Source organism: Populus trichocarpa, chromosome 2, assembly GCF_000002775.5.
Source record: "Populus trichocarpa isolate Nisqually-1 chromosome 2, P.trichocarpa_v4.1, whole genome shotgun sequence".
NCBI classification, from domain to species: Eukaryota; Viridiplantae; Streptophyta; class Magnoliopsida; order Malpighiales; family Salicaceae; genus Populus; species Populus trichocarpa.
In genome coordinates, this window is record NC_037286.2 from 6,973,092 (window position 1) to 6,985,575 (window position 12,484).

At 34.9% G+C, this 12,484-nt stretch overlaps 2 protein-coding genes across 3 annotated transcripts; one reads left to right on the forward strand and one right to left on the reverse strand.

Annotated features, from left to right (window-relative positions):
- The first annotated feature begins 487 nt into the window (after nt 1–487).
- On the forward strand, nt 488–6,077 carry LOC7495149 (pumilio homolog 14). Of its 2 annotated transcripts, none has more exons than XM_024594580.2 (5): nt 488–2,543; nt 2,650–2,812; nt 3,822–3,985; nt 5,053–5,308; nt 5,420–6,077. In XM_024594580.2, exons 1-5 carry the CDS (start codon nt 964–966, stop codon nt 5,525–5,527), a joined length of 2,271 nt encoding a protein of 756 aa, XP_024450348.1. In that variant the 5' UTR covers nt 488–963; the 3' UTR covers nt 5,528–6,077. The 2 variants fall into 2 exon arrangements, with proteins under 2 accessions (XP_024450348.1, XP_002301047.3); XM_002301011.4 differs by having other exon boundaries at nt 489–2,543; nt 5,423–6,077.
- A 196-nt stretch (nt 6,078–6,273) lies between these two features.
- Nucleotides 6,274–8,826, reverse strand: LOC7495150 (annexin Gh1). The gene is made up of 5 exons (XM_002302255.3): nt 8,599–8,826; nt 7,863–8,008; nt 7,498–7,716; nt 6,997–7,209; nt 6,274–6,775 (listed from the first exon to the last, which is right to left on the reverse strand). Exons 1-5 carry the CDS (start codon nt 8,672–8,674, stop codon nt 6,479–6,481), a joined length of 951 nt encoding a protein of 316 aa, XP_002302291.1. The 5' UTR covers nt 8,675–8,826; the 3' UTR covers nt 6,274–6,478.
- Nucleotides 8,827–12,484: the final 3,658 nt, after the last annotated feature.

The following is a 12,484-nucleotide window of genomic DNA, read 5'->3' on the forward strand; positions in this document are numbered from 1 at the left end:
TCTATTTGATTTTCTCTCTCTCTCTCTCTCTCTATATATATATATATATTTTTTTTAAAGCTAAAACTGAAAACAACTTCTAAGGTAAGCAATCGAATATTTAAAAGTAATTTTCATTCAAAAAAAATATATTAATAATATTTTTTATTTTTTAAAAATTATTTTTAACATCAGCAAGTTAAAATAATTTGAAAATATTAAAAATATATTAATTTAAAATAAAAAAAATTTAAATCTTTTTAAAAATACTTTTTAAATACAGTGCAAAACACCCTCTGGGAAGTTGTATGAATGAGTTTTTAAGAAACCAATGAACTTCTAGGCGAAGTTATCAAATATATATATATATATATCAAAAAAGAAGTTGATACAGAAACCAAGTCAACAACCTCAAGTGAGAAAATCAAGGAAATCAGTTGCACCAAAGATACCATTAACAAACACACAGTAAAATAAGAAAATAAAAAAAAGTCATTAAAAAAAAACCTTTAAAAAGAGAGAGAGAAGGTCGTAGCCAGAGATACTCTCATTTTAGTGGCAGTAACTTGGTATATGTGAGCGAGTAGTGCCGGCTCAACTTCATTGTAATGGTGTGAGCATGAACACGCAGTAACAGATCGTACTACATCCCTCTCCCTCACTCTCGAAAAAACCCATTTGAAACAAATACAAAATCTTTCTCCACTTCTCCTTCACAAAACCCAAATCCCAACAATATTAACAACAAACGAGATTAAAAAATATGCGACCTTAAATTCTTCATCACCCAGAAAACATACCCTGAGTACTGTGTGATTTGTTTTTTTTTCCCTAAGTGCTATTTGGCGTTTTCAAATAGATTTCTGCTGTGGGTGTGGGGGTTTTTTTTTAATCAAAAGTTGTCTTGTAAAAGTAGCTAGACAGATATATTGCTTATATATATATATATTACATATAGGTGTATATTGTGTCTGTGTACATTTGATGATGATGATGATGATGTATAAACAACAATCTGAGAGGGAAAAGAAGGTTATGGAGAAGATGAGGAAGAGAGAGGAAGAGCTGTTGAATGGAGGAGGACTGAATGGGTCATATTTGAGGCTTCTTCATAAGAAGTCACTTTTGAGTGGTTCTCCTTTGAGTGATACTAGTGTATCATTGCAATCATCACCTGAGTTTTCTCCTTCAAGCTCTTTCTCAAATGGGTTTTTCTCTTCTGAGGATGCTTCAGGCTCACCATTTGCAACAGCACCTCCTCTTTCTCCTCCTTTATTTGAAGAGGCTACGTGTCATCAATCACCCAGTTACCTTTACTTTAATGGACTGAGTTTGGATGATTCTAAATCACCTCATAACATCAATGATTTGTCTCAAGATTTTGTTAGAATGAATATTAGAGAGGAACAAAATGGCGGCGTTAAAATGAAGGGATTTGAGATGGACCCCCATGGTGATGGTTTTGGTTTTGGTGATGTAGGTGTTGATGGTTCTCTGGGTGTGGGTATTGTACCATATAATGTTAAAAATCATGGCTCTTATGGTGGTTTAAACAATGGGGATTTTAGCAATGATGGTTGTGATTCGGAAAGCTTTCAATCATCTACTCGTGGAGTTTCTTTGAGTTGTAATGATGTTATGGGATGTAGATTTAATGGATTTGAAAAGGGTGGTTTTGATTCAGTGGAGTCTTTTCCTGCCCATAATCACCAGTCCGATGATTTTTGTCCTGGCTCTAGGTGGTTTAAAAACCAGAGCGATTATTTTTTGGAGCAGAGCAAAAAACAGGGAAAATGGAGATATGAGGGGCCTCATCAATCGCAGAACCCATTTAGCACTAGACCTTTCGTTAACGACGCTCTTGTTGGCCCTCAGCAATATAAAATGGATTCTAATGGAGGCAGGGTAGCCATGGATTCATTGAGTTACTCTTTGTTGAATGGTCATGATCGATTGGGTGAAAGTCTGCTGTTAAAAGGAAGGACTGTACCAAGCACTCGCAACGGTGTTCCTCAGTCTCTCATGTCTATGAAAGGTGCAGGGGATATGGAAAGTCTTTGCCGCGAGGATAGTTTCATTTTACAAGGAAGAGGTCTCAATCATGCCAGCCATAGAGGACATGATGCTTTGAGAGATCACAATAAGAATCACTTCAATGAGATTGCTGTGCGGAACATGCAGGGGGAAAGCATTAAACCAGATGATTGTTCTCTTCATGAAGGAATACGTGAAAATGGTCGGAGACTAGGTAGTCATAGCCCATTGCCAATGGCTCCAAGTTTTACTTCCTTGAATGAGTTCCGGGGTTATGTATACTTAATGGCACAAGATCAGAATGGTTGCCTTTTCTTACAAAAGATTTTTGAAGAGGGAACAAGCCAAGATGTTGAACTAATATTTGATGAAATTATTGGCCATATTGTTGAACTTATGTTGAAGCCATTTGGCAATTATGTCGTCCAGAAGCTATTGGATGTGTGCGATGAAAAACATAGATTGCTGATAGTGCGCATGATCACCAATGAGCCCGGAATGCTTGTTAGAATTTGCTTAAACACATACGGGTATTTTCTATACCTCGGATTGTTGCTGTTTAAATTTGTAGTTTGTTGATAGTCACCGAAAAAGTTTATTGTGTTCTCATTTCTTTTTATGGTTCTGTGGTACCAGCACACGAGTAGTGCAGAGGTTGATCGAGACTCTCAAAACCAGGCAGCAGATTTCTTCAGTAATATTGGCCCTGAAACCTGGTGTGCTTGATCTTGTCAAGGATCAGAATGGAAATCATGTTATTCAGCGTTGTTTGAACCTCCTGAGCAATGAAGATAACAAGGTACAACCTTTACTTCCTGAGTTGAGTTTTTAAAATTGAATGTTTGCTGCCATGATCTGCCATGATTTCTAAAATGTAATTTCACATCCTTGAGTTACCTCCTTGATGCTATTGTAACTCGGGAATGCAAATAATTCTAGGATGAAAAAAACATCATGCATAATAGTCTAGTTTTGTTCAAGCTTCTCATTATTATCGACTTTCTACCGAGGCATGTGTCTTTCTTTTCTTTTTTCAAATTTATAGTAACATATAAACCAAAGACCTGCATGATATCACTCCAACATTCAATCATATGCTGAAGCTCAATCGTTGACTGTATGTTTCATTATAATTACAATGTCTTCGTATCAGTTTGTGATTTGAATCTTTGTGCAGTTGTGGGATAGTGGTGGCCAGTCCAAGCTAACCGGGCTAGCTGTTAAAAACATATTTTGAAATCCAGACCTGTCCTAATGTGCTAGGGATAGATTTCCATTTCATGTAAAATTTGCCTCGTGCTAAACTTAATCCTACTTGGTATTTATTGTCCGTTGAAAAACAATATGAAGCATGCCCAACATTAACACCATAAGCCAAGCAGAGGCCTCTATCAGAAAAGAGGGAAAATGCCAAAGAAACATCTAAGCATTGGAAACAGGAAGAAATATCTAAAGAAGGATCACCTAATCTAAATTTTAACTTTGCCACATTTACACAATCTTAAAGCTATCGCAAGCACCAGCCTTCATATTGGGAATTCTCTTCATTATACACTGTCAATAGTATGCATCACTAAAATGGGATTTCCAGAAGTTCAGAGATCTTTTGACATATAATCTGCTTATATGCCACTAGCTGTATTGGTGTAGAATTTTCAATTCAAATTATCATTCCAGGACCGGTACGTTCGCCTTATAAAAAAAATCCTCTTTTTCTTGGGTAATCTGCATCAGACCTCTGCTATATATATGTCCTAACAGATTCTGCAACTTGCTCTGTCCTCGTTCTTGTTGATCCTACTTTGCAGTTCATTTTTGATGCTGCGACAAAGTTTTGTGTTGAGATCGCAACTCATCGTCATGGATGCTGTGTAATGCAACGATGTATTGCACATGCCACTGGAAAACATTGGGATAAGTTAATGACTGAAATTTCTAGAAACGGACTTCTTCTTGCACAAGATCCTTTCGGGTAAATCACTTCAAGTGTTTGAACTCTATGATTTTGTTATTTTTTCCTTTTATGTGTTGATCACACACCTGTGCTACCTGGCAATTCAAATTACCATAAGATGTTTATTCCCTTTTATTTCACACTACCAATTAAACAGTTTCTATGAGCCTCAAGATGCATGGTAGTGTGGCTTAATGAAGGTGCTCATTTAATAATAAATGATATCCATATTACCTTGTCATTGCATTCGCGGTAAGTAGTTGTTAAGTATTATAGAATAGTTCACATTGACTTTATTGTCGAAGTTATTCGAGTCATTAATCTGTTGATTACAACATCCTTGGGCATCACTCTTCAGCCTTTGCTTATTTCTGTCCACATGAATGAAAATTAATTAGATATATTAGATACTGAGAGGGGTAACACCACTAGCATGGTGCTTAATGATTGACAGGTGCTTGAGATAGTTCCTGGATGTCTTTAGGTTATGATACTAGAGTACAGTTAGATTTAGATACATTGTTACCACCTATATCAAATTGAACGTTTCTATTTAATTTTTTTTTCCTGCTCTGTCCTTTCCTCCTAACTGAACTACCATTTCTCATGAGCAGTTCAGATCTTACAAGTTTCTCTTTACATCCCGTTGTCTTTGATGGTCGTTCTCCTATCTTTCAACTTATCTCCCTCAATTTTTACTGGGTTCATTTTTCTCATTTATTGATCTTAACATTTGCAACATTATATCATACCTTCTTGTTGTTTGGCTGCTTAAGGAATAGCGATACAGTTATTGTCAATATCCATAATCTGTGAGTGTGGCAAGACAAACTTCTATATGACCCTTGATGGGAGCTTCGGGCTTGATTATAGGAAGGGCATGAAAACATATGCTTATCAATATAAATGCCTTAATTTTAAGTCATTCGCCATCAGTTTTATGCATGTTCTTAATTGTTTTTTGCATTTTATTAAAATTAAATTTTAACATTCTGCTGGACAAAATATAGCACCGGAATTTGTTGTTTATATTTAGCATCTGGGATATAGCTCTCTCACTCTGAAGGTGCTTTATGTGTCACCAGAAATTATGTTGTTCAATACATCATGGATCTGAAGAACTCATGTAGCATTGCCATCTTGCTTTCTCAATTCAAAGGGAACTATGTGCACCTCTCCATGCAAAAATTTGGCAGCCATGTGGTTGAGAGGTGCCTTGGGCATTTTGAAGAGAGCCGGTCACAAATTGTTCTTGAACTGCTCTCAGTGCCTCGCTTTGAACAGCTGCTGCAGGATCCATTTGCCAACTACGTCATTCAATGTGCTTTAGCAGTTACCAAGGTTTAGAAACTTAGACCCTTAACTTTTGAGTATACTACTGAATTAGTTGAAGTTGTTACATAATAAATCTCTCTCTCTCTTGTTCTCTTTGTTGCATTTTCTTCTGAATAGCAGGGTGCTCTTCATTCTTTACTGGTCGAAGCAGTCCGACCACACTCAACGTTACGCACCAGCCCGTATTGTAAGAGAATCTTCTCACGAAACCTGTTGAAGAAATGATGTATATGTATCTGTAGGAAGAAGTGTGGCTCATTCAGAGCTACAACCTTGTTCACTACCAGTAAGTTTTGTTAGGACTGCAAGATGTTGAATGCCAATCACAGTAAGTTTTGTTAGGACTGCAAGATGTTGAATGCCAATCACGATTTGCTTCTGCGATCCTGGTGGCGCACAACTTTGGCTCTTTGGAAGTGCATGGCCTCCAAGATTCCGAGAGTGCAAACGGAAAGTTGTCTTCCTAAGTTTATGATGCAGATAAAACTATGTATTATTTTGTTGTCCTGTTGCTGTCTAGTTCATTCAAACATAGATTGTAATATATGTCACATGGTAAGAACCTGGAGTTTCAGTTTCCAAAGTTTTGTGACTTGGGGATGGCCGGATTACCTTCCTGTTGTCTGTCATCTTTGTTTGTTAGGTCAGATACGTTGATGCGCTCCATCTGTGTATTCTGTTTTGCACGACAGTTTGGAATGCATGGATGAGAAGGCTGTTATTAATGTTGATTTTTTAATATGAAAATGAGTTGGCCGGGTGCTTTTTTTTGTTACATTGCCTATTGGTTATAATGACAGAATATCAAAATTAAATTAGGGGCATCCAGCAGCATATCTGGCAACCAATATGAACTTTAGGCTGTCTGTTACCCTAGGATAACGAGTGCCACTGGCACAAGTCTTACAACGATTTGAAATATGTACTTAATGGATTAGGGGGAGAGGGAGGAGCAATTAGGCAAGTGAACATTGTTAGGAACTCTTTGAAAGGGCAAGTACTTTATTTATTGACTATAGGTCAAGTTTTCAAAAACCAAAGCACACAGATACGCATAAGACTGACAACAGACAACATCACAATGATAAAAACCACACGTAGAAAGGAAAAACATGAAAACCAGGCTGATAGTCCAATTCCCCTGTAGCAGAATCAGATTTTGAAATAGATTGAAGCTTAGGCATCTTCATGTCCAACTAATTCCAGAAGTAGTTTTTCATACTCGCCATCGGTGTCCTTCACAATGGCACGATCCAGAGGTATACTGTTTCTTCGCTGATATTCATCTTTTATGAGTTTCATGTCAATCTCTGCCCTTGTAGCGACAACTCTAGTCAGAGCACCTTCATTAGTTCCTCTTTTGTTGATTGCCAGACGAAGAACCTTCTCAAAGTACTTCTCAGGGCGTGTCAAGCACTTAACTGTGGCCCTCAGCAACGCGAGGAACTCATCATTAGGATCGGCTTTCAAGTCCTTCACATAGAAGGGCCCATTAAGGAATTAGCAATTGATGATCAACTAACAGGGCCTAAATATAAGACTAGGCTTCCTAAGAAGATGAAACCCCAACTTCTGTGAGGTTTATAAATGCCAATCAGGGATGAAGTGTGGATTAAGATTGGACTGGAAGGCGTTACTGATAACTACAGCTGTATAGCAAAGTTACCTTACAATAAAGCTCATATCTTGCATACCTTGTTGATATCATTACCAAATTCATTTTTGTATTGATTCAGAGTAGCATTGATCTGTGCTTTGCTCCTGGTAGCCAAAATCCTGATGAGTTCCTCATCACTGTAAGCCTTATTTGAAATCTTCTCATGGAGCATCTTAGCCTCTGATTTTGCAAGGGTCATGTTCACCTCATCTCCATCATAACGGTAAGAGGACACAAGAGGAAACAGAAGCTGGGTAGCACAAACATGACAAACATGAAGCAGCCAGAGAAAAAAAAATTGAGTAATAATGAGGACAGGCGGAGAGGATTGCATTTCCACAGGAAATTGAGAAAAAAATGATTTCTAACAAATAGATAGAAAATATAAAACAGCTGAATTATGAAAATCCACATGAAATGCTCACAAGGCAAGTAAAATTGGTGCTTTCAATGAATTCACAAATCTGTCATGACACTTGATTGTCAATGTGTAATTTGAATTATTGAAATGCTTTTATTGTAAGTCTAGAAGCTGTACCTTGCGGAAGTCCCCACTTGTGTGATGTGCAACATCCTCTTCAAGGGACTTCTTAAAACGAGCATGATAAGCCTGCCTTGCAAGAAGCAGTTCATTTGATGACCTCGTGCAGGCAATCTCCATAAGTACCTGATTGCTCGAAGTCCATCTCTTTGTGGCCTCATTAGCCAAAGCAGCATCCCTTTCAGCTGGATCAAGGGTCCAAAGCAGCAGCACCCTCTAACCGCGAGGTTTTTGGAAAATCATAGTACCAATGTTAGACTTCGAATATGTGTGTGTGTGGAAAGCAGAGTCATTAGATAGTCTATTGGAAGGCAGCGAGGAGAAACAGAGAAGGCATTGAAAATTGAGGTTCAGACTCTGACCTCAAAATCATTTGAAAGTTCCTTGTCCAATGCCTTGAGTAGATCTTCCCCATAAGCCTCAGCATATGCCTGTCGAATCAGCTTGCGTTGAGCAGCATTCCTGTGACCCAAAATGGATATGATCAAACCCTCGTTTGTCCCCCATCCTGCAATCAAAATGGTAAAATTATCCAACTATGCAGTGACTTCCACACTCTCACTTGAATGAAAAGGAAACCTCTCTATCTTTTTTTTTTGGTTAAATACACAAATCTGGATTTAGAATTTAATTTAAAATTCCAAATAGTCAAAATATACAATAAAATACACTTTTGTTAAAGAAACCAAGACTTTGAAGCCTGATTTGCCAAACAATTATAGATCGAGTGATTCCAGCACTATTTGTGTTACAATCAGCCTTCAAAATGAAGCTCCTTTAACTTGAAGATGAATTAAATAATCTCAATACAACACACGCATATATACGAACATGCGTGTTTGCAAAAGTGCCCGTGTGTATATCATGATCATGATCGTGAATAGATCATGATCGTGAATAGATCAAACATGCGAACCTCAAAAGATTGAATCAAACCAAAAACAGTGTCCCCAATCATATGTACTATTTAAAAAAACAAGAAAAATGCTATATTTGACAACGATCAGAACGTGAGAATCAAAAGTAGATCATAGAAACAGGGGCACATGTTTGCCCGGAGAAAAACAAAAACATTGTTTTGTAGTAAAAGAAAGAAACCTGAGAAGGCTTTTCTCAGCTGCTCAACGTCTTCAGACACGGGAGGAACTTGTTGAGGAACCGTAAGAGTCGACATTATTGGATTTGGATAGCTCCTTCGATCTTCTCTCTTTCTCTCTGTTCTGTTCGGACTCGAAAACGAAAAATAAAATGCGAGAATGATATCTTACGCGTCCTCCTCTCCTTGTACTCGTGGGCATAGTTATCAGAACTGATCCGGGGAACCCGGTCAAGGAATGAGTTTCGGGATACACGAGTGAACTCGGGTTATTTCAAATCAAATTAAAAAAATTAAAAAATATATTTAAAATTTTAATATTTTATATGAAAAATTAAAAAATAATTCATGTGAATATAAACTATACATGTTATAAAAATAAAATTTCAAAAATTATTTCAAAAAGTTTTTTATCGCACATTGAAAAAATACTATGTTAATATGTTATTCTTTTAAGTTGAAGTATTTAAACCAAAAATGTTTTTTTATCCAACATTAAAAAAACATAATTTTTTTTCTTATAAACATAGAGTATTACGTAATATACTAAAAGAGTTCAGTGCTCCTGTTACTGTTTACCTAAACTCAGAGCACTGTGAATTGGAGCAGTGTAATGGCAAACCAGCCCTTGACACAAAGAGTTGCAATGACAGCGGGGGAGTGGTGGGGTTGTCTTTTTGCTGGGGTGCATTTGACATTGAATGGATGGTTAGGGAGAAAATTACCAGCACAAGTTTTGGTGGGGCTGCAGGCCATAAGTAGCGGGCACTTGACGTTGCCCACGCAAGGACAGCTGGCGCTTCGGCTGCCTGGCCCTTGCGCGGGGCAAACTGAGAACCACATGGCGCATGGGCGGCCCTGCCTTGGAGCGAGGCAGACCCGAGTACCACTTGGCTCTTAGGTCTTGGCAAAAGGCCCGATTGGCTGTGGCAGCCCCAGCACCATGTGACACTTGGGAAAACCCGAGCGCCACCTAGCGTTAGGGTGGCTCAATCATGAGGGGCAGACCCAAGCACCACCTGGGGCACGGGTCTTGGCAAAAGACTCGATTGGCTATGGCAGCCTAATCGCTATGTGGCGCAAGGGCAGACCAAGCGCCACGTGGTGCTTCCCATCGTTATTATAATATTATTACTTATAATAAACATATTATTATTTATACCACAACTGATAATATTTTTAGTATTCATACTATTCATTATAAATAAAATAATAATATTTATAGCATAAATAATACTATTTTTTATATGAATATTTTAAATTTTAATAACAACAATAATATTTTTTAGCGCAAATACTATTCATTATACAAATAAAACTATTTTTGCTATTAATACTTTTAATTATAATAAAAATTAAAATATTTATGACAAAAATAATACTATTTTTTATAATAATACTTTTAATTTTAATCAACCCCAACCCAAACCAAGTTGAACTGGACGCATCCATACCCATCTCCATGTTGAGCTTGGACGCGTTCGCGTCCAACCACATGTGTTAATATAATAATGTGTGGTATAAATATTATTTTTCTCTTATAATTCAAAGTATTCAGATAAAAAATAGTATTATTTATGTTATAAATATTATTATTTTTATTATAACTCAAAGTATTGATATAAAAAATATTATTATGTGTTGTAATCATCCTTGAAATTCTTAATGTAATTATTTATGTTATAAATATAATTATTTTTATTATAATTAATAGTGTGAATATTAAAAATATTATCATTTGTGTTATTATTATTATTATTATTAAAAAAATTAAAAAAATTAAAAAAATTATTATTAATATTAAAAAAACTATTTGTGTTATAATTATTTTTATTATGATTAAAAGTATTAATATTAAAAATAGTTTTATTTTTTTTATTTTTTTTATGATTAAGAGTATTAATATTACAAAGAGTATTTTTTTATTATGATTAAAAGTATTAATATTAAAAATAGTATCATTTTTTTTTATTTTTTTATTATGATTAAAAGTATTAATATTAAAAATAGTATGATTTATGTTATAATTATTTTTATTTTTATTATAATTAAAAGTCTGGGCGCGTCTACGCCCAACTCGAAATTAGGCCTGGACGCATCCACGCCCAACTTGGGGTTGGACGCGTCCACACCCACCTCCAAGTTGGGTCTGGACGCTTTCGCACCCACCCACATGTGTTAATATAATAATGTGTGGTATAAATAATATTTTTTTCTCTTATAATTCAAAGTGTTCAGATCAAAAATATTATTATTTGTGTTATAAATATCATTATTTTTATTATAACTCAAGGTATTGATATAAAAAATATTATTATGTGTTGTAATCATCCTTGAAATTCTTAATATAATTATTTATGTTATAAATATTATTATTTTTATTATAATTCTAAATATTTATATAAAAAATATATTATTTGTGTTATAAATATTATTATTATTATTATAATTAATATTATTAATAAAATAATTAATAAATTTGAAAAAAACAATTATTATTAATATTAAAAAAAATTAAATTTCTTATATTATAAATAAGTAGTTTTTATGAAAATAAAAAGTGAGCCCGCCGCGTAGCGCGGACATCCAACTAATATATATTAAAGGGCTTCAAATCCCACATTAAAAAAATAAAACATTCAAGTATATACATTAAAGGATTTCAAATTTCACATTAAAAAAATAAAATATTCTTCTAATATTTATATAGTGAACTTTGAAAATGGTTAATAACCAACTAAAAAATTTATATAAAAAAAATGAGAAGTCTTTGGCTAGGAGAAAAAACACATTTGAAAAAACGAGTCTCAACTAGGTTTTGCCAGGTCGCCCTGGTCACGGGTCGCCCCGGGTTTTTTGGGTTTTTGCTCATCCTGATATTTTGTCTTACCTGTACATGTCCAGCCATCGGGTCGACCGGGTCCCTGTCGACCTGCCGGGCTGGTCCGGGTTTAATAACTATGCTTGTGGCTAAGATTTTTAATATATTTATATCTTATGATTAAATTTTTATATTTTATGTATTGAGTTTCACTTACTTATTATTTAATATTAAATTAAGAATGCATATTTATTAAATAATAAATATTATATATATGTGTGTGTATTACATCAATATTAAAATAGTTACATATTAAATAAAATTTAAAAACTATAAATATTTTATAGATAAGTATATACCTTTTGAATTAAATTTCGAACAAGATTTGATATATATATATTACTCATTGAATAGAATAAAATTAATTCATTCTAGTTGATCGGATAATATCCACTGAATTTGATAGGGCACGTATTTTTGGTTAGAAAAGCGAGTTTTCATGTTTTATCCGCACAGTATTTGTATGTTATTAATTCGGTTTTCTTTCTCTTAAAGCATCTTCAATGCAATAGCCCAAACAAAAGCCAAGAGACTATAACTAATATTAATTTAGCATATGATCTGTTTTAGCAGCTCCAACAGGATAGCTAAAATCATCCTCCTCTTCTTTTTCATGTAAAGAGCCAATTTTAAAACTCGGTCTGGCCGGCGTCCTCTTCGGTTATCCATAAATAACAATTATAATTTTACTAACAATTTAACACAACAAATAATTACCAAATTCTTTGATGTATTTAATCTTATAGCTACAGACATAACTCATTTAATTTGTGTAGTTGACAGTAACTTACTTTTTTCACTGCACAAAAAAATAAACACTCATCTCACCATATGATCCATGTCTTTTAAGGCAGCTGTAGAAGGTCTAGAACTTTGGATATTTTAGAGCTTGTGCCCGGAGCCGGGAACCCGGGCTCGTGCCTGTGCTCGAGCTGAGTTTATGTTTTATTTACTATTCTTTAATTTTCTACTATTAACGAGAAAAACTAAAAAGAAAAACCTAAAAC